This window comes from Xiphophorus couchianus, chromosome 2, assembly GCF_001444195.1.
Source record: "Xiphophorus couchianus chromosome 2, X_couchianus-1.0, whole genome shotgun sequence".
Lineage (NCBI taxonomy): Eukaryota > Metazoa > Chordata > Actinopteri > Cyprinodontiformes > Poeciliidae > Xiphophorus > Xiphophorus couchianus.
The window spans coordinates 15065116-15083667 of record NC_040229.1 but is presented as its reverse complement, the minus strand read 5'-3'; the positions used below and the strand labels follow the sequence as shown (position 1 = coordinate 15083667).

Below are 18552 nucleotides of genomic sequence, written 5' to 3'. Positions count from 1 at the left end.
TCTTACATAAAAAAAATATCTACTTTAATATGCACCAAATCTCTACACATGCTCATCTGCTGTATGCTTTTGAGAAGCACATGGCGGAGCTGGAATGTACATGGGGGATGATTTTGCACCAGTGACCCCGAGTTGATTCCTCATTCATTACTGCTGGCTGCTCTCGAGGAAGCGGCCCCTCTCTATAAAAAGGAGAGAACAAGCTGCTGTTGTCTCAGCTCACTCATCAAACATCTTTGCAAATATGGACAACTAACCTCTGCCTGCTACGTTTGTGGTAAATGTTCAGAAATAAAACAACTGAAGAAGTAAAAGAAGTGTAGTTGACAGCATTAGCATACATATCTTCCCATTTTTGGTCAGCGACAATCTGTTTAGCCCAATATCAAATTGCTCAGTTGCTCACATCTTTCAAAATTGGTGCGTCTCCAGAATGGTACACATCTCTGTACACTTCTCTGAAGAGACGGTGCACATGTCGTGATGGGAAGAGTCCATCGCTCCCTCATTTATCTGGTGAAATGGGCCTCACATGGGGACACTTACAGTGGACACTTATCTAAATTCTTAAATTGGGTTAAACCAATCTGATCCACGCCAACAAGCATGTGCTCATTTGTCCAGTTTGGGAGGCAACAGCTATTCCCGCTCACATTTTTTTTCCTTTTCTTTTTCTCCAGTAAGCTTTTTTCTGTGCGAAAAACTAAATCAAAGGTCACATTCCTGCTCAGTAGTACCATCTGTAGATAAAGGCTGAGCTGTGCAGTGTGGGAGAACAGTGTCCATGTTTTCCACAGATGGATGAATGTCTTGGCCACAGTTTGATAACCCAGTGGAGGGCTGTGGACTTTGTCTCAAACTTGGCTCGCAGTCCAAAGCAGAGCAGTAGGTTCAGATTCTTTTCCTAAATGTGTGGTTAACCTTATCAACACTACAGGAAACAAATCAGACAGTTTCTTTACATTTCTGTTAGAAACTGAATCTGTTTTAAAAGTCAAACAGCAGTACAGACCACAATAAAAAATCTAAATGTTTTCCATCTTTCATGAGACATTTGTGATGCAGATTTCAACTGATAGTGTTCTGTGCACTTTTTCAATAGTTGGTATTCTTGGCTACAGATCTAATGATTTAGAGTGGATTTCACTAACTTGAACAAGATTTAGATTTACTACTATGATTTCGAGGACATGTACCCATCTGCATCCTATAGCTATAAATAAAGTATGCAGAGAGGTTATAATGAATCAACAGATCTCATTGTAAAAAGGTATTAGTCAAGAGAAGGGTGCAAAAGTTTCGCAGCATTTAATGAGACAGAATGAAAAGATTTGTCTATAATAGGATAAAAATAGGACAATAGACAATGTACCAAGGAGACTCCCAAAGGCCCACAGCAACATTAATGAATCTGCAGAAATTTCTTCTATTAGTTATGTTCAATACCAGATAAAAATGTTTTGTATTTTCCATATGCCTGGATTAGGGACTGGGGTTTCGGTGTTAATGCATTTTTTCCAGGTCTGCCTGAATCTTCAAAAGGTTTGTGGAAAAATGTGTTATCTCCTGATGAAATGCATTGGAGGACTGCAGTGAAACATGGTGGTAGTGACATAGTGGTCTGGGACTGCTTCTTCATGCATTGAAATGCTCTTTCTTGTCAAGGTAGATGAAATTCCCAACATTTTTCATTATGTATAAAAATTAACAAAAAAAATGCTTAATTTAAAGATAACCTTTAGCTTAATCCAGGGCTAAAGTTTGGGGGTCTTTCATAACCAAAATTTTTAAAATAAAATTTTTCATTGTTAAATGAAAGGTTTAATAATGTGCACGCTTACAAAACTAGGTTATTGTTGTTATTGTTGCTGTTTTCTCCAAATATTCCCATTATTTGTTTATTTTTTAAAAGTGAACTGGACAGGATATAACATTAAATATAATTTATTAAAATTTATCTCTATGATGTCACAAAAACCCACCATTTTAACAGGCTTTGTGTGGACTTTTAAAGCCACGTTATCACATTTGAGCAAATTTTATATGAAAGGTTTTACATTTGTTTCTATTGTATTACTTTTATTGAATTCTCTGTATTTCACAAATGAAAATGCTGCTGTTGGCCATTAGATTAATCTAATAATATTTAGTCTCTCTGTTCACAACTAATGACATTTTGCTTGAGCTGCACTAAAACCTCACACTGTTCTCCTGCATACGGAAAGAAGGATGTCTGTGTTTCTCTGAAACAAGATGGTAACTTCATAAGCACCATTTGGCATCTCTCCGCCCTCTCTTTGAGCAATTTGGTACAATTAAGGAACATTGTACCGGTTAGGATTAATCAGGTTTGCATGCACACGGGATGAACATTAAGGCAACACTTAATTATAATCGCATGAAATCAAGGTTGTGAATAGACTTTACCCCAATTTCAGTAAAATACCAATGGCTTTTTCAAACAACCAGATTGCAATAGATGCAGAGAATTGACATTTCACTGGTCTCCTTTGTGTTTTTACCCTGATGATTTGTGAGAGTAAACATCCCTGAGGTCATTCATAGGGAGATTCGGCCATTGTTGATGTGACTGAGAAAAGCAGAGAATTGTCTGTGCTTTTATGACAGGCTTACTTCCGGTCTCACAAGACCAACACAGTGAGCGGAAATGAGCATAAAATTATCAGGTGATTTCCATCAGGTTTTCATATCATTGTCAGCGTCATCTTTTGTTAGAAAAGGATCCGCATTAATAACTTATGCAAATGCAGACTGTTGTTGAATGTCATCTGAGTCAAACTGTTTTCCATCATCTGTGTGATATTTGTCAGATGATGTGGAGAACAATCAATGCCTTAAATGAGACATGCAGTTCAAAGAAAAAGTAAACATTAATATCAGTGATGGGAGGAATCTGTTTGAAATCTTAGGGCTCAATAGGCACCATGAGTTTTAGACAGGAGATATTTATGTTCGTCAATCAAAGACTGAGCTGTGATTAAGGCTCATTTCTGTCTTAATGAATGCAAATTGGCACATCTGCTATGGTGGTCTAGCTGTCCAGACTCTTCAATTAGTGTGATTGATCAATTATCCTCATGCCAGTGGCTCACTAGAAGTGGAGGCTGGGGAATGGGTGAGGTGTGGGGGTTGGGAAAAGAGATGAGGGAGCATAAGGAAAGAAAAACTCCAAAACATGCGCTTAATAAATCAGATTTTTATCTCTGTTTAATAGACAGATATGTATCCCAATAGAATTCAGCAAAGCTCTACATGCTTTTATTCTTATTTTTTTGATCATAAATTCTCCTCGCATTGTTTTTTTTGAGCTGATCTGAAATCAGAGGGCTCAAACTGCAGCTGAGCAATTGGGATATTACCTAATACGTCTTGTGTTTTGGCATCCCCCGCCTTATTTGCACAAACAAATACACTGTTTGCTTTTTAATTTATTCCCTCCTGTCATCAGCAGAATTTCTGATCAAATATTTATAAGAGAAAAAGAGCTCCAGCCTTGCAAATATTTAATAGATCAGCACTCAGTCAACTCTGAAGTCTGTCTGGTGCAGTTTATTTGTGCTGTTGAACAGTGACTAACAATCCTTGCATATTATAGCACACTCATGAGATCACTCCAAGTAGACGGGGCAGATTATATCTTGACAACTTTTTTGAGAATTTAAATATGCCATTGTTACACAAAATGTAAGGTATGGGCCAGTATAAGATGATAAATGAAAATACAATCTCTTCAAAGTAACGTTTACACAAAAATAGTTACGAAAAAGTTTAAACACATTTATTTAACACAAAATGACATAACCCCACTGTTCATAAAGCAATATAAGATGTTGATTATTATTTATAATAATGTGATCTGTAACTTGTTTTTATTTAGATTTGTATTCATCAAAATGATAGAATGTGGCTAAATTCAGTTATAGTTTAAATACTTTGTTTATTTTCAGGATTTCAAGTCTTTTTGCTGTTTTGCTCTTCTTGTAATTCAATCAATTCCTTCTTGTTTTGCATTGTTCAAACTCAATTTATTTACAATATTCTGAAGTACAAAGCGTGCACTATCTACAACTATTATGGCAGGCCAAAACTTCAACACTCCAATTCTTTACACATATTTAGTAAAATTGTCCATGATTTTCTGATAGGTTTCCATAGGCTGTGAACAGCAGAGCCCAGTATTTTTTATTTTTTTTTTTCCTTTTCATATAATTTAAAAGAAGAAATAAACTTGTGAGTGTTCTTCATTTTGGATGAATTAGAGCAGTAGGTTAAATGGATATAATGTCAGGTCTCTTTAAAACTTTCACCTTCACAGGATTTACTCTTCTTCCCTCATTCACCTGAGTGTAAAGTCACCGTTGCTGTCTATGTTTCAGAGTAGAGCTCTCAGCAGCAGAGACGAGATTTCTACTTTAAGCTAAATCAAATGTCACCACTGTTGACATAGATTTATTAGGTTGATGTTGATTTTCTGAGGCTTTCAATATATATGAAAATGTCTAGCTACCCGTTTTTAATATTACTGAAAATATATGTGTACTTTCGGCTTCTCTGACTTATTGGACTTATATTAAATTTATTTTTACATACAATCACAATCCTCCACAAGTTACTGGCCTTATATAAAGTTTGATTGTAAACATAAAGCAATTCAAATATATTAATATTCTTTGATATGTGATATATCTATATGGTATATGTATTGTTAACCTAGATAAAATTCATATTAAACAGATAATATGTATAGAAACTTTTATTTTACTGGTCAAACACTCTGGCTTAATCTTATGTTAGCTACATGATTTAAACAGTTTGGACAGTGACTGAAATGTTAGGTAAAAGTAACACCTAATAGTTGATTTCAAGTGATTTAGTTAGTCTCTTGACTTCTCTTGACAAGGTGTCCTGCAGACATCCAGTCCTCTACTGGTCTTATAGTTCATAGTTACACAGTCCAGACAGTAGACTAGGATTAAAAAATACATGCAGTATAAAAGTAAAGAAAAACACTAACACCACATAGCTAAAGCAGTGTGCAAAACTAAAACATGAGATGTTGTAATTAAATTTAAGCATTGAAATTTGTGAAATGTTTAATCATTAAAACGTCGCGTTTAACCCAGGTCATCATATTACTTTTTAACTGGTATTTGAACAGCTCACAATTAGGAATGTGATGTTATGGAATTATTTTTAATAATAAGCTTAGATTTGCAACATTTCTGTTTGTTTTAAAGCAGTGATTGTAATGCCATTGAAATAAGCACAAGCCTAACATATGAGATTTGTGCAAAAGATGCAGGACATTTACGAGATGTTCACAAACGACTGAATCCGAAACATAAATGCAGGATGCATTTATGTTTGCTTTCTGTGTGCGGAGTATCACTTCTGGTGCAAAAGGCATTTAGCTCATTTTGAGAGTTTTACAAGCAGTTATTAACAAAGGTAGCAAATTTGTTAATGGTATTTTATTAATCGGTGTCACAGAGAAATGAACAAACACACAACAAGTATTTCAAACTTTTGTTGGATGGAGAGGGAACTAGAGTGGATTATGGTCCCCATTTTAAAGCTTATGTTTTAGTTACAATTATATACAATTATTTTAGCTGTCCTAACATGTATGAACAAAGTCCAAAATATTTATTTGGTAACACGTTGAACAGGCCAACCAGGCCATCCCAAAATCTGCGAGCATTCGTCTACAAGTAAGCCCAACAGTAGCTGCTAGACAAGTTATAGGGACAATAAAATCTTAAAAGAGACATTGTTTGGACAGTTAGAGAAGACTTTCGTACAGCTACGGTTAACATGTGCTTTTTGGAGGTTAAAACAGCTGCTTTACTTTCAGTGCTTTCTGCTTGTGTCTGGGGTTACACATCTGAGACAATACAGTTGATGAACAATCAAAAGGCTCAAGTACAGTTTTAATTGTTGTTTCATTTTAAATTGACAACACAGGCTGAATTCTATCACTGTAAACATTAAAATCAGTCACTGTTTCATCTGTACTTCTTTGCACTTTTAAAAGTGTTTCAAAATAGTCTGGCGGATTCAGTCCTCCAGATCCTTTGAACTAGAATCATATTTTCTGCTGTGCCATGTTATTGCAATGGAGAAGACTGTCACTTGTTGGAATATAAATTCAAAATCTGTTAAGCTGTTTTTTTTTTATCTTGAGAGGATTTGTTATTAATGCAGCAACATACAGCTGTCAATGTTTCTGTGATCCTTTTACCACGTCTTCCTCTGGGCTGAGTGTTGTAAAAATGAGCCACTTCCTGTTTATTGTGTGACCTCAGTGATCAGTGTACCTGAGACAAGACATTTTACCCATAGGTCAGTGTTTCAGTTCAGGTCAGTTCTGGAATTAGGCTATATTACAAGTTAAAACAAATACTTTCTGTTCAAACAGCAGTGGTGTGTATTTTTGGAATTTTGTACTAGACAGGCTAAAAATAGACCACAAACATTGTAGGCAAATAGAATCAGGAGCTTTTCTTGACAGCCCTTCTATTAGTTACATATAACTTGTGGTTATGTTAGTTTGCATGGAGAAACACCAAAAGTGGTACACAGTGGTGTCAATGCTACATTTAACTCTCTCCCCTCAACCTACAACCTTACATCTTCAAGCTGATATCTTTTTTGAAATTGTCTGCTGAGAGTTTTTAGAAAAATCTTCTCCAACGCGGGCAGAGTTAATTGTTCCATTGTGAGCAACACGCTGGGTTTCAAAGTGCCCCTTTTAATAGGACAAGGACTCGTTTTCCTCTGGGTCTTTAGAGGAAAAAAGGGTCACCCAGCTTCCATGTGAGTGTAATGAAACATTTGGTTGAAATTTTGTTTAGTTAAATATAAATATTACTGCATACTACTGCAAAATTTGTTATCTAATATAAGGAGCTTAAGTTTATTTTGTTTCATTTTTTTAGTTTACTGAAGAGTAAATCTGCTTTCCTGTTTTTCCTGTCCCCTTTAACTTGTTGAATGGCCAAACTCTATTACCGGGCCTTCTTTGTGTGCAGTTTGAAACCCATCATGTGCTGCATCTCATTGTTTTATTATGTTCCCGCTCTGTCTGTGTGTGTGTGTGTGTCTGTCTGTCTGTGGGTGTGTGTGTGTGTGTGAATGTTGCTTGTTACCAGGTTACTGCTAAGAGATTTTTGCTTGGCACATGTCATGCTTCATTGACGTCAGAGCCTTTTTTTCCTATCCTCTCAGCTACATCGCGTATGTCTCATTTCAGACTGAGGGTCTTTCAAAGAGCTTACAATGAAAAGAGACTCAACAGCACAGGCCACGAACAATGTACGTTGTTTTAAGCCATTTGCTTTCCGGAACAGAAATTACTTGTATGATTGTTTTCTTAAATAACAACAGTCAATCTCGAAATATAGATCTAAAACACCAGCAAAAAACATATTCTGTTCTTTAAAACTCTTCACCATCAACCCAACGTGTTCTTGATGACAAAATGATGAAGCATGAAAATGTTTAGAAGATGGGGATGGAAAATTATCTAAAACCAAAACTTTCTTTTGTTTTTGAAAGATACATAAGTGGCCTACTGCGTAAATATTCTACACTCTCTTGGGAGTAAACATAATGACCTTTTCAGTAATGCCAGCCATGCTAACAGCACTAATCATGCTAGCTGCTGCTTTAAGAGCTAAACATGGCTTATAATAATAATTCCATAAGAATTTTGTCTTATTTTTAACATAATAGTGAAACCCTTTGTAAAACCAGCACAATGTAGTCTTTGGTTCTAATATAATTATAATTAAAAAATGTCTGCTAACAGCAGAAAAGCAGAACTAAATATTTCAAATGCTGTTTTCTATTCTTGTCTGAGAGAAATTGTAATAATTAATCTGAATTCAAAGTTTTGAAGTGTGTCCCATTGCATCTAACAATAATTTATTTTAATTCCGTGCTCATCTGTGGCACGAAACACATGAAATAGGTCACCAGTCTAATTCAGTTTGATCTATTTGGAACCAAAAGAGATGCAAGTTAGGCTAACAAATATTTGAACCACAAACCATGAGTCCTCCGTCTATGCTCAGTGACCTTGCTGTGTGGCTGAATCAAGTTCTTTCTTTTGTGCACAACAGCCTATGTGTGTTAGCTCGAACAGCAGTCAGATTGCCCTTGTGCCCCCCTCCTCCTACCGTTCAAGCTGCATGGCCAGCCCCTCCTGCCCGAAGGCGATGATGGAGCAAAGCCTGGTGGGATAGGGGTGTTCAGGTTGGGGGGGTTTGTTGGAACTGTGCCATCCTCTCCTGGCTGCACGGCCTGACTAGGGGCAAAGAGGGTGGCTGCTGTGTCTCAGATTGATGAGGACAGGTCTGTGGTCAGGGTATAGAGTGTTGCAGAACAGACGTCCTGCTGGCACATCCTGCCCTCTCTGCCGCGCACTCCCCCAACCCCGGCCCTCCGCACTCGTCTTATCGGAACTTCTAATTGTCCTTATGAATATTTTAGAGGCCAGCAGGAATGAGAGTTCAGGGTTGGAGGGTATGGTTTCAATGGCCCTGACAGCTAATGATCCATTCAATGACCAGAGAGTAAGAAAGATGGGGAGGTAGAGAGTGGAGAGTTTCAACAAGCTACACATCAACATGTATCAGTTTTAGATGTATTCAGTTTTCATTTTGAGCAGTGAGGATTTTATGTGTTTTCATTTTTACTACTTGCTTTTTCTGTGTTTTAATTTTATAATTTGATTTGACATTTTCCTCTCCCCAGTCTACCAGCTAAGGCTATTTTGATAACTTCACTCATGCAAAGAAGTTTTCACATATTTTGTGAAATCACAACATATGTCTAATATAAGACACCATTTAACAGTGACATTTCTAGATGCAGATAGTCTTTAGCAACTAATGAAAAAATCTTCCATGCATACATAAAACATTTGTAGTTGAGCCAAACAGAATTTTATGGGAAAGTTCTTCTCTCAGGTTCTCAGGTTTTTGTAAACCTGAGATCAGAACTTGACCTTTGGACATTTCTGTGGGCTGCCAACTTTTTCCAAGTCCAGCACATTATATTACAAATTAAGGTTGAAAGCTCAAAAGAATAATAGACCAACTTTGCTATGCTACAGTCAGTCTTCCTTTTGTCTGCAGAAAGGATTGCTCTTTAACAGCCTGAATAATTCTCACACATATCTTAGAAATTCTTACATCTCTAGCTCCATTCTCAAATACCTCACTAAAACTGATACTGGATCATTTTCAGTTTTCCTCCCACAGTAACACCTTCCTTACCAAAGAGTGTTGTTACTATGACCTGATAGCACTTTGTGTGTGGTGAGATGACTGAGCAGAAAAAAGATTAATTGGTTTTGTGTGTCAGTCAGGGTCGATCAACCTGAAAATTGTCTGATTCTGATCACGCCCTGAACTTTTAGTGCATCTGTAAAAACATCGCTAAAATGAAAAACTGTTTTGCACATAATGTTAACATGTTCTTAAGTCAGCCAGATGACGCATTAACCTTTGCTTGGCACTGTTTTTTATTTATTTATTTTTGTCATTTTAAGTAGTACATGATTTTAAAAAAGTGGAAGGAATGTGTCCTTTCCATCTTTTCTCTGCTTTCTGGAAATCATCTCATCTTTATAATCACTGAACTTTTAACAAAATTACGGCAAATTTTACTGAGAGCTTGGAGAGAACAGCATCAACATGTAAAGCAGACAGTCAAGTTAAGGGCCTCCCTCCTCCCCCTCTTCCTCCTCCTTCTGTTCGTGCTGCTTCCTGTCCTCTGAGTAACTAGACAATGGAGTGTGCTAAAGGAAGGATATGAAGCCAGCCTCATATCCTGGTATCAGTCCGCTCTGTAATGTGGAATGGTCATGAGATTAAACAAGATATGTCTGGGAATTACAGCAGTCTCCTTGTCTTATAGGCCTCTGCTCTCATCTCACAGCATGTAGTGGGGAATGGAGGGAGAAAGGAGGACTTCTTCATTACAGCAACCTAGTGCTGGACCATGCCGTACTGTGCATAGAAACCAAACCAAAGAGGCTTTTATTCCCCTTAAGTGGGGACTGCATCACCGCAGGGGAAAGAGAACATGATGGTGGTGAAAGTCTCTTAAGATATTATGTAAGAGAAAAAATATTTCTCAGCAGATAAAAGCTTTCCTATCAGCCACCTCCCTGTGATGATTTCCCAGTGCGTTCACACTCAAAGAAGCCCTTTGATAAGCACATTATATGGAACAGCCCGGACACAATAGTGATGCCATAAGGATTAACACGCTACCTTGCATGGTGCGGACGCAGGCACAAGGGCTAATTCACGGCTCTGCAGCGCAAAGAGGGCAGGGGAAAATGAGGGGGGGGCTGGCCGCTGCACAACTGGTTAAAATATAGCTTCTGTGTACTTAAGGGTAGGCAGGAACAAACATTGCATGAATTAAATATTCATGATGTGCACCACTTTATTACTACAGGTTGCTTTGAAAAGAAGTGGGTTTGTATCTGTACTGTGGTGTACCAGTCACAGGTCAGCTTAAGTGCAGTGCCCCGCAGAAGTAGGAACTGAACTTATAACAAAGCTGCGATCTGTTATTGGGATTTTGTGGAACAGACTACACACAAAGTAGAACATAATTGTGAACTGAAAGGAATAGCGACATTTGTTATTCTACAAAATTAAATGCAGCCTTATAGTTTTAGTCAGATCTAGATTTCAATCTAGATTTGTTTTCAATATCGGGACAATTACAGATATTGATGTCAGATCAGTTATTGTCTTGTAAACCTCCTTCAGACAGAATTTTCCTGTACTTAGCTGTATTCCTTCAGCTAAGTATTCCTTTTGCTACAAATAGCCTTTGTGTCCTTTCAGAATAAAAGCATGATGCTGTGACCACCATGTTTCATCTTGGGGACAATGTGTTCAGGGTGATGTGCAGTATCAGTTTTTCAATTTTTCAATTTTTACATGTAGGCAAAGAAATGTAGTTTTGATTTAATATCACCAGGTCACCTTCTTTTATTTGCCATGTCTCCTACATCATTTATGGGGAATGTCTACCTCTACTCCTTCTGGTGTTCTTGTCACTCTTCCAAATTAACCAAATTTGTGAAGTATGATGTAAAAATGTGACTAATTGTAAAGAAAAAAAGATTCAAAGTTTATCACTGGGATGTAAATCATGTGCTGTGACCCTAAATTACTTATATATGGACTGTGAATTGCTCATTTTACTGTAGAAAGGTAATAGTCTATCTTAAAATTAAATCAAAGTGGCATCCAAGGTTACCAAACGCTGCTCTAAAGCCTTCTGTCCTGAGTCCAAACTGAAAACCTGAGGAGGCAATTACTGTGCCGAATGTTTCCCATGGCAACAGCAAGGTTAATAACCAGAGCTCAGACCAAGATGAGAGAACGATGTTTTCTTTTGGATGAGAGAACTTCAAGGCCTTGTGCGATGGAAAATATTTTTTAAGGAAGACTGAAGTATGAGTATAAGCAAACTGATGGACCTGCACTGATGCACTAATAGACAGAAGCATGAAGTGTAGCTTTTATTTATTAATGGAAAAAACAAATTTCGTAGCCCATTTATGCTGCTCTGAGAAAATACCAACTGTCCTTGTTCTTACCCATCTTTGTGAGTCTTTTAGGGCCTTATGAACTGATGACCCGCGTTTCCTTGTATTTGTGTCTCTTCCTTCTTACACATGCATATTCTTCCTGGACATGCTGTTTAAAAATCCTCGTCAGAGCTCTATTCGTGTATAGCTGAATATACTTTACAAAGTGCAATCCCCACAGCGAAATTCAACATGTAAAAGCTATTTGAAAGCTGCTTTCATAATGTGAAAACAAGGGAACGGAGGTCTGGAGCAGCAAACAGCTCTGACGCGTGAGAACAGCCCTGCTCTGTGTTAGGGTGGGCTTTAGGGCTGCCCCCTGCTTTGGTCATGTCTCTGCAGGGTTGCCAGTGATTGGCCAAGCATGTGGAGCAAGGTCTTGACAGGTGTTTGGAAGATGTACACCTGCTTGGCCATGTGCTTACTCAGTGATCCGTTTACTAGAAGTTGTGGAAAATGTCAGGCTGGGTGAGAAGGAGCGGCATGCATTTCAAGGATATCAAAACATTAGTTGATTCTGTTGAACACATGAAGTTCTGATTAAGCAATGAGAAGATTTTAGTGAAAAGTTGCAGTTTGTGTCCCAAAACATGGCAGCATATGTGGAACGTCCTTCCACAAAGAAAGCTGGACATGTTGAAGCTGGAGAAATTGTAGGTCTAAAAAAATATTTCAATCAGCTGACTAACGTGACTGTATCTTTGGGAAACAGAGCTTAACAAGAGAGAAGCATCCTTAATTGATCATCTATTGTTGGTATTCTTAAACTTATTTTCAAAGGTACATAAATTGAAATCTATAAGCTCAAAATCTCAGATCCACTCCAGATGAGTAAATCCCCTTTTAGAAAACACTTTCAACTTATATGCAAAATTAATGACTTAAACCTACAATTTTTTTAGACCCAATGCAACTGTAATTTTTAACAGTAAGGCTCAATAACCACTCTCTACATAGAAAACTTCTATTTAAACTTGAGTAACTTTATTTTCCGCACTCCAACAAATTAAGTGACTGAGTTTTTGAAAAATACGTGGAATTTATTGAAGAAATGTAATCTTTTGTAGAGTTCTTAAAATACGCTTCTATTACTTTTATGATGTGAGAACAACAGTTTTACATGTTTCCTACAAAAGTAAAAAAAAAAATTATTATAAAACTATTATTGTAAAATAAAATCTGCATTCCATCATAATTACATGGCCTACAATAATACATTCTGCTTAACTCACTCATAAATGAAAATATTAAATGTGCTTTGCTTTTTTGACACAACCCAAAACTATATAACCTCTGGAGATGGACTCATTTATTGTACGTATAGTAGCATTTTAGGAATAATCTGTGCTGTCTTATCAATGTATGTTATTTTTGATATTTTTAAAATACTATTCTAACAAAGTGAAAACAAATTATTATTATTTTTTTTTTTTACATTTTGTAGCAGTAGAGTGCTAGTACTAGTAAGATCCCAAGATATCTAAAAAAGACACAAGCTCTTTCCCTCCTTTTATGGGCCTTTTTATGACTGAATAATTTTTAGGTCTGTGTTACATGGTTTAAAGGCAGCCAAGAGCAAAGTAGAAACTTGATAAAGATTGGAGAAATATTTCACAAGTCCTCTTTAAAAGATTAGCTCATATTTTAGATCATTGTATGCAATATTAAAATAAATAAGAATGGACCTAAAACTGATCAGGACAACTTTGTGAGCAGATTTACCCTTGATTGCCATGGTTTGGTAGGGACTCACTTAAACTACTGCTAACAACACCTCCCCAAATGGCTTTTGCCAATGGGTGTGGTGTGCTGAAGCCTGGCCAGACTTGTTGTGAAAGCAGAGCAGATCTGCCCATCTCGACCAATGTGACCAACATATTCCCATAATGAGCAGGTTGAAACCTAAATTTGCAGGTTGAGACCAGATCTTTGACTCACTGGTGGTGAAAGTGCATAGTTTGACTTCAGTAAACACAGGCCTTTCAGGACCCTAACTAAAGAGGGCCGTTTTAGTAAACAGGAAATGAACCAGCAAGGCGTTTTCTTAGAATGAGAAGAATGCCTCTGCTCTGTACCACACCAAACAGTAATGCATCTGTGGTACAGCAATGGTCATTCATTATCCAGAGGGCTTCTTTCTCTTGCGGTCCTCTGGGCATTGTGGACACTTATGTGGGTGTATTTTTTTTTCTCTGAACTTCCTTATTTTCTATCACAGCTGTCAAACAGCAGCATATTTTCCATGCGCAGTATGCATATTAACATTGTTTATTGTGCCCCGAAAATACACAGCTCTCAAAAAACCCTCATGCACCAGAATGAATTTAGGCGAAGGGAGCATTTGAGACTTTGGCACCATCCAGCCATAATGAGCCGGGGAATTATGCAGGAGTTTAACGGAGCCAAGGAACAGGTTTTAGGAAATGCAGCTCATGCTGAGGTTGTGGTGAGCAGAGCTGGGTTAGCCGCATTGTCTGCACAAACCTAAACGCACTGTCACATCGCTTGTCAGAGGATGCAGCAGCTGTAGAGGCGCCCCCTCCCCCTCAACTTCCACACATATCAGACACACGTGCACCACATATACAGTTTCTGTTTCACACACACACTCACCCACACATGCACACATTTTCAACTTCGCTGGGTGATGAGGACCAGAAACAGAGAGTGAGGTCTCATTAGAGCTTGTAAGTTTCCCCTTCCCTGGCTCGCGCTCTGACCCCCGCATCCACAGGAGTTGGTGACCTTCCTGTAGAGACGAGGCCTCCAAGACGGCGCGCAGACAGGGCAGGGCCCTGCCATGGACCTGTGGCCGCCTGATAGAGGAGTCTTGAGACCGGCACATAAATCATGTTTTTGATGTACACTTCCTCAATATCACAAGCTGTCATATGCTGTCAGCGAGTCTTGTTAACGCTGCTATTCAGAGCTGTAATGAGGAGCAGAGACGAGTCTGTGCGAAGGGGAGCATGGGAACATAACATCAGGGATATTTGTTGACTTGTTCCACATGTTTCTCACTCGCCAGAAGCCTCTTTGTGATGTTACCACATTGTGCACTCACAAACTCTTTAAATTTGATGTCAACTCTGTAAATCTGTTCTTAGCTAAATCTATTGAAAAAAATACGATAACTGAATTTTTCATTCATAATATCCAAGTTATACACAGTTCAGGTCAGAGTGGCCCAATTGTAGCTGAAACACAATAAGTCAGCTACAATGGGCTGATTGTAGCTGACACAAATGCAGGTTCATAACACCTTGCAAAAGTACTGCTATCACTTGGACTAATTTAAATTTTGACAACTTTTAACCACAAGCTTTAGTGCAATACATTGCGTTTTATTGTGACAAACTAAAACAAAGTACCCTGGTGCATAATCATGAAGTGAAATATAAAGTACATATGTAGATGCTGCTAAATGCACCACTTTTGAACCAACTGCCTTCAGAGTTTTCTTTAGCACTCAATCCATCATTTAAAAATGGAGAGATTAGCGTTAGTGGTCATTAAATCTAACTTTTTGGGCATCCTGAATACACCATTCACACAGAAAAGTGTTGGTAGCAGCATCGTGATGAGGGGATGCAGTTTCTTTCAGTAGAAACAAGGCAATGGACGATAGTTAAAGAAAAAACAGACGAGGGTGTTCAGGACAATTCTGGAAGAAAATCTGCAGCTCTACAATTGGATGCATTAGATCAAAGTATTTTCATGAGTTGGAATAGTGCAGCCTAAGTATTGCCCTGAATCCAATTAGAAGGTTGTTACATAACTTACAAATTTCAGAACAGCTCCCCATTTCATCTGAATTAGATTGGGTCAGATGTCTTTGCAAAAGTACGGACAACACATTTTCTCTTTAATTGTCCAAAACAAAAATAAAATGCATTGAGTTTTGTGTTTTAGTCTTTCAGTGGTGTCATTATTTAATTATGGACTTGTGAAAGACTCTAAGTCAGGGGTCTCAAACTCCAGTCCTCGAGGGCCGCAGTCCTGCAACTTTTAGATGAGCCTCTGCTGCACCACACCTGAGTAGAATAATTAGGTCATTAGCAGGGCTCAGAGAACTGATCTACACAAGGAGGAGGTAATTAAGCCATTTCATTCCAGTGTTTTGTACCTGTGGCGCATCTAAAAACTGTAGGTCTGCGGCCCTCGAGGACTGGAGTTTGAGACCCCTGCTCTAAGTAAAGGTATAAAACATTTGTCAAAAAATACAGCATTGCTGTCATAGTTTTGAGAGCAATGTTTGTTCTTCTGCAAGTAAAAAGCCTTTAACCAGAACACTGAAGCTGAAGCATTGGACAGCCCAGAAGTGTCAGCTGTGGTTTTAGAAGCGAGAATTGTCAGCTTCAGCTTGCATTGAGCGAAAAAGAAAAGATAATTTAAAAAAATCATATTTCTGTGCAACCTTTCGACTTTTAAAAGCATTGTTCACTCAGACTTTGGGTCAGATGTCTTAAGCACCTCAGACAACATTCTTCGCTTCTCATGTGATTTAAAATTTAAGTCTGCGTCTTAGTGCGCTCCCAACTTGGCTCAATAATGCTGTTAAAGAAGGCCTCTGTGGGAGTCACACCATCTGTCGCACATCTTGTGCTTCATTATTCCTTCTGTATGTTTCTGCCTACAGAATTTATTTCCACTCAGATTAGACGCCTCTATAACGATATCAAGAAGCCCCATATTTTTTTTATGCACAGCACTGTAACTGAGAAATAATAGACAAAAAACAAACAAAAAAAATCACAACAAAAGCATCTTGCATACTATGTCTGTTCAACTGTGCAATTTCATTTCAGAAATTGAGAAACAAAGGCCAAAATGACTGTGCTAGTCCCGATGCTGATGACTGTTTCGGGCACAGCCCCCTCATGGATGACCATTTCGGCAAACTAAGCGAAGACAGTGATTTAATGTACAAGCGCTGTGGTGTAAGTACTTCTTTTTGTCTCCTGCTATTTTGTGTTGATTTTTTGTCTTTATGTTGATGTTCACCACAGGCGCTAAACAAGAAAGAACACAGAGGTTGTGATAGCCCGGACCCCGATGCCTCATATGTCCTCACTCCTCACACAGAAGAAAAGTATAAAAAAATTAATGAGGAGTTTGATAATATGATGAGAAATCATAAAATCGTAAGTACTGTAAATGCAACGTTCTTGCTTGGCTTTGTGGCACAAAAGGATATTTTTCCTTTTTATTTATTTAACTTTTTGTTGCTCTCTAGTTAACTTGTGTCAGAACTACACTTCCTTAAGACTAATACCCTTTTGTGGGGTTGCATTTTTTCCTTCAGTTGATTTATTTTGCAGCTGATGTTTTGGCACACCCTTACCAGATTTCATTTCATTAGCAGATGAAATGTTGCATGTTTCTGCTAAACAGATTACAGCCTATTATCAAGGGGATGGTTCCTATAAATTTGAGAGAGCACTAACTATTTTAACACATAACATCGTGCTATAAATACTTCAATAATTAATATGTATTCCAAGTACTCCTGTTATAATATCAATGGCATGCTAGTTAAAAATACAAGTCAAGATTGCAAAATAACATTAAGCAGTAAAATTCTTGAGTGATTTTCTTAAAAGAGGCAGGGTTTCATTAAAAAAAAATATTAGGACTGGGCAAGAACATATTCTTTCTTACTAAACGACCATTTATTTAATTTTATTTAAAGACTCTTACTTTGCCATTAACAAACTAATGTCAGCACCCACCCGGCTCACTGGATGATATTGCGATGAAATGCACCTGTTGTTTTCCACTCGAGGCTTTGCAAAGTCAGCACTTCGGAAGACGATGCAAATGAACTGAGATTCTTGTACGTTATAGCCTCCTCTGCAGCTGGTTTCTGTTGTGGTAAAAAAAAATCATTCTGAAGAAAGAGGTTTTTATTTTTATTTTAAAAGGTAAGGTTACTTCAGAAGTGCTGATTGCTGCAATGCCACAGTCGTCACAGTATGCATGACTTTGGTTTTGTATTTTCTCTTTTGTTTGTGTTGTCTGTGTTTTTGTGTGTGAGTGTAGGCGTGCGGGTGTGTGTGTGTGTGTGTGTGTATGTCATGGACGTATGAGAGTTCATCTGTATTTAAAAGATCATGATTTTTATGCATTTATCCATTCACAGGTACAAAAATGAGAAAATCATGAAAATATTATTTTATTTCAGTAATTCAGTATATATATATATATATATATTAAAGATTCAGTTAGACACAGACTAATATATTGCACCTATTTATTTCTAGGTATTTTGATGATTAAGGCTTGATGCTAATGAAAAGTGAGGAATTTAGAATACGACACATAACCAATAGGAAATATGTTATATTATTCTGTTATTGATTACACATTCACTGTTTCGACAGTTGTCCAGTTTTACATTTATTGACACAAAAGGTTATTGCTAAAAATTTTGAATGACCTGCATTTGTATAGTACTTTATTAAGTCAGAGGACTCCAAAGCACTTTACACTACAATCAGTCATTCACCATTCATACACATACTGATGGTGGTTCCAGCAAAGTACAGAATGCATATAGTGCATTACATGGACATGCACTTATAATAGGTTAACAGTTCTGCATCTTTCTTGTCATTAGCCATTTTATAATTCAAGTCAAAGAAACTTATTTTTTTGTTTTCTTTAGCAGTTAATTAAAACTAACAAATACACATTTGAAATATATTACTTAAGTAATAAATCTTTAAAAGTTTGATGTTTTGTAGTAAATATTCGAAGCAAATTAACTTTTGAATGATAACTCCAGTTTGTTGAGCTTCTTCTTTGTACCTTATTATTGATGTTTAGCAGACGATTGAAAATGTTTTAATGGAGCACATTTACTTTAGTCATTTTTGGGAAGGTTTCTGATCTTTGTAAATTTATTA

The 18552-nt window shown here is 37.4% G+C and overlaps 1 protein-coding gene across 13 annotated transcripts in view; it reads left to right on the top strand.

The window, feature by feature from the left end:
• Window positions 1-18552, top strand: part of mef2aa (myocyte enhancer factor 2aa) — a 75827-nt gene that overhangs the window by 39283 nt on the left and 17992 nt on the right. For 5 of the 13 annotated variants that reach the window (XM_028028986.1, XM_028028988.1, XM_028028977.1 and 2 more), the window contains exons 4-5: window positions 16453-16584; window positions 16654-16788. In XM_028028986.1, coding sequence (XP_027884787.1) covers window positions 16453-16584; window positions 16654-16788 — 267 coding nt within the window. The remainder of the gene's footprint in view (window positions 1-16452; window positions 16585-16653; window positions 16789-18552) is intronic. The other 8 variants (XM_028029006.1, XM_028029039.1, XM_028029023.1 and 5 more) reach the window with 2 other exon arrangements.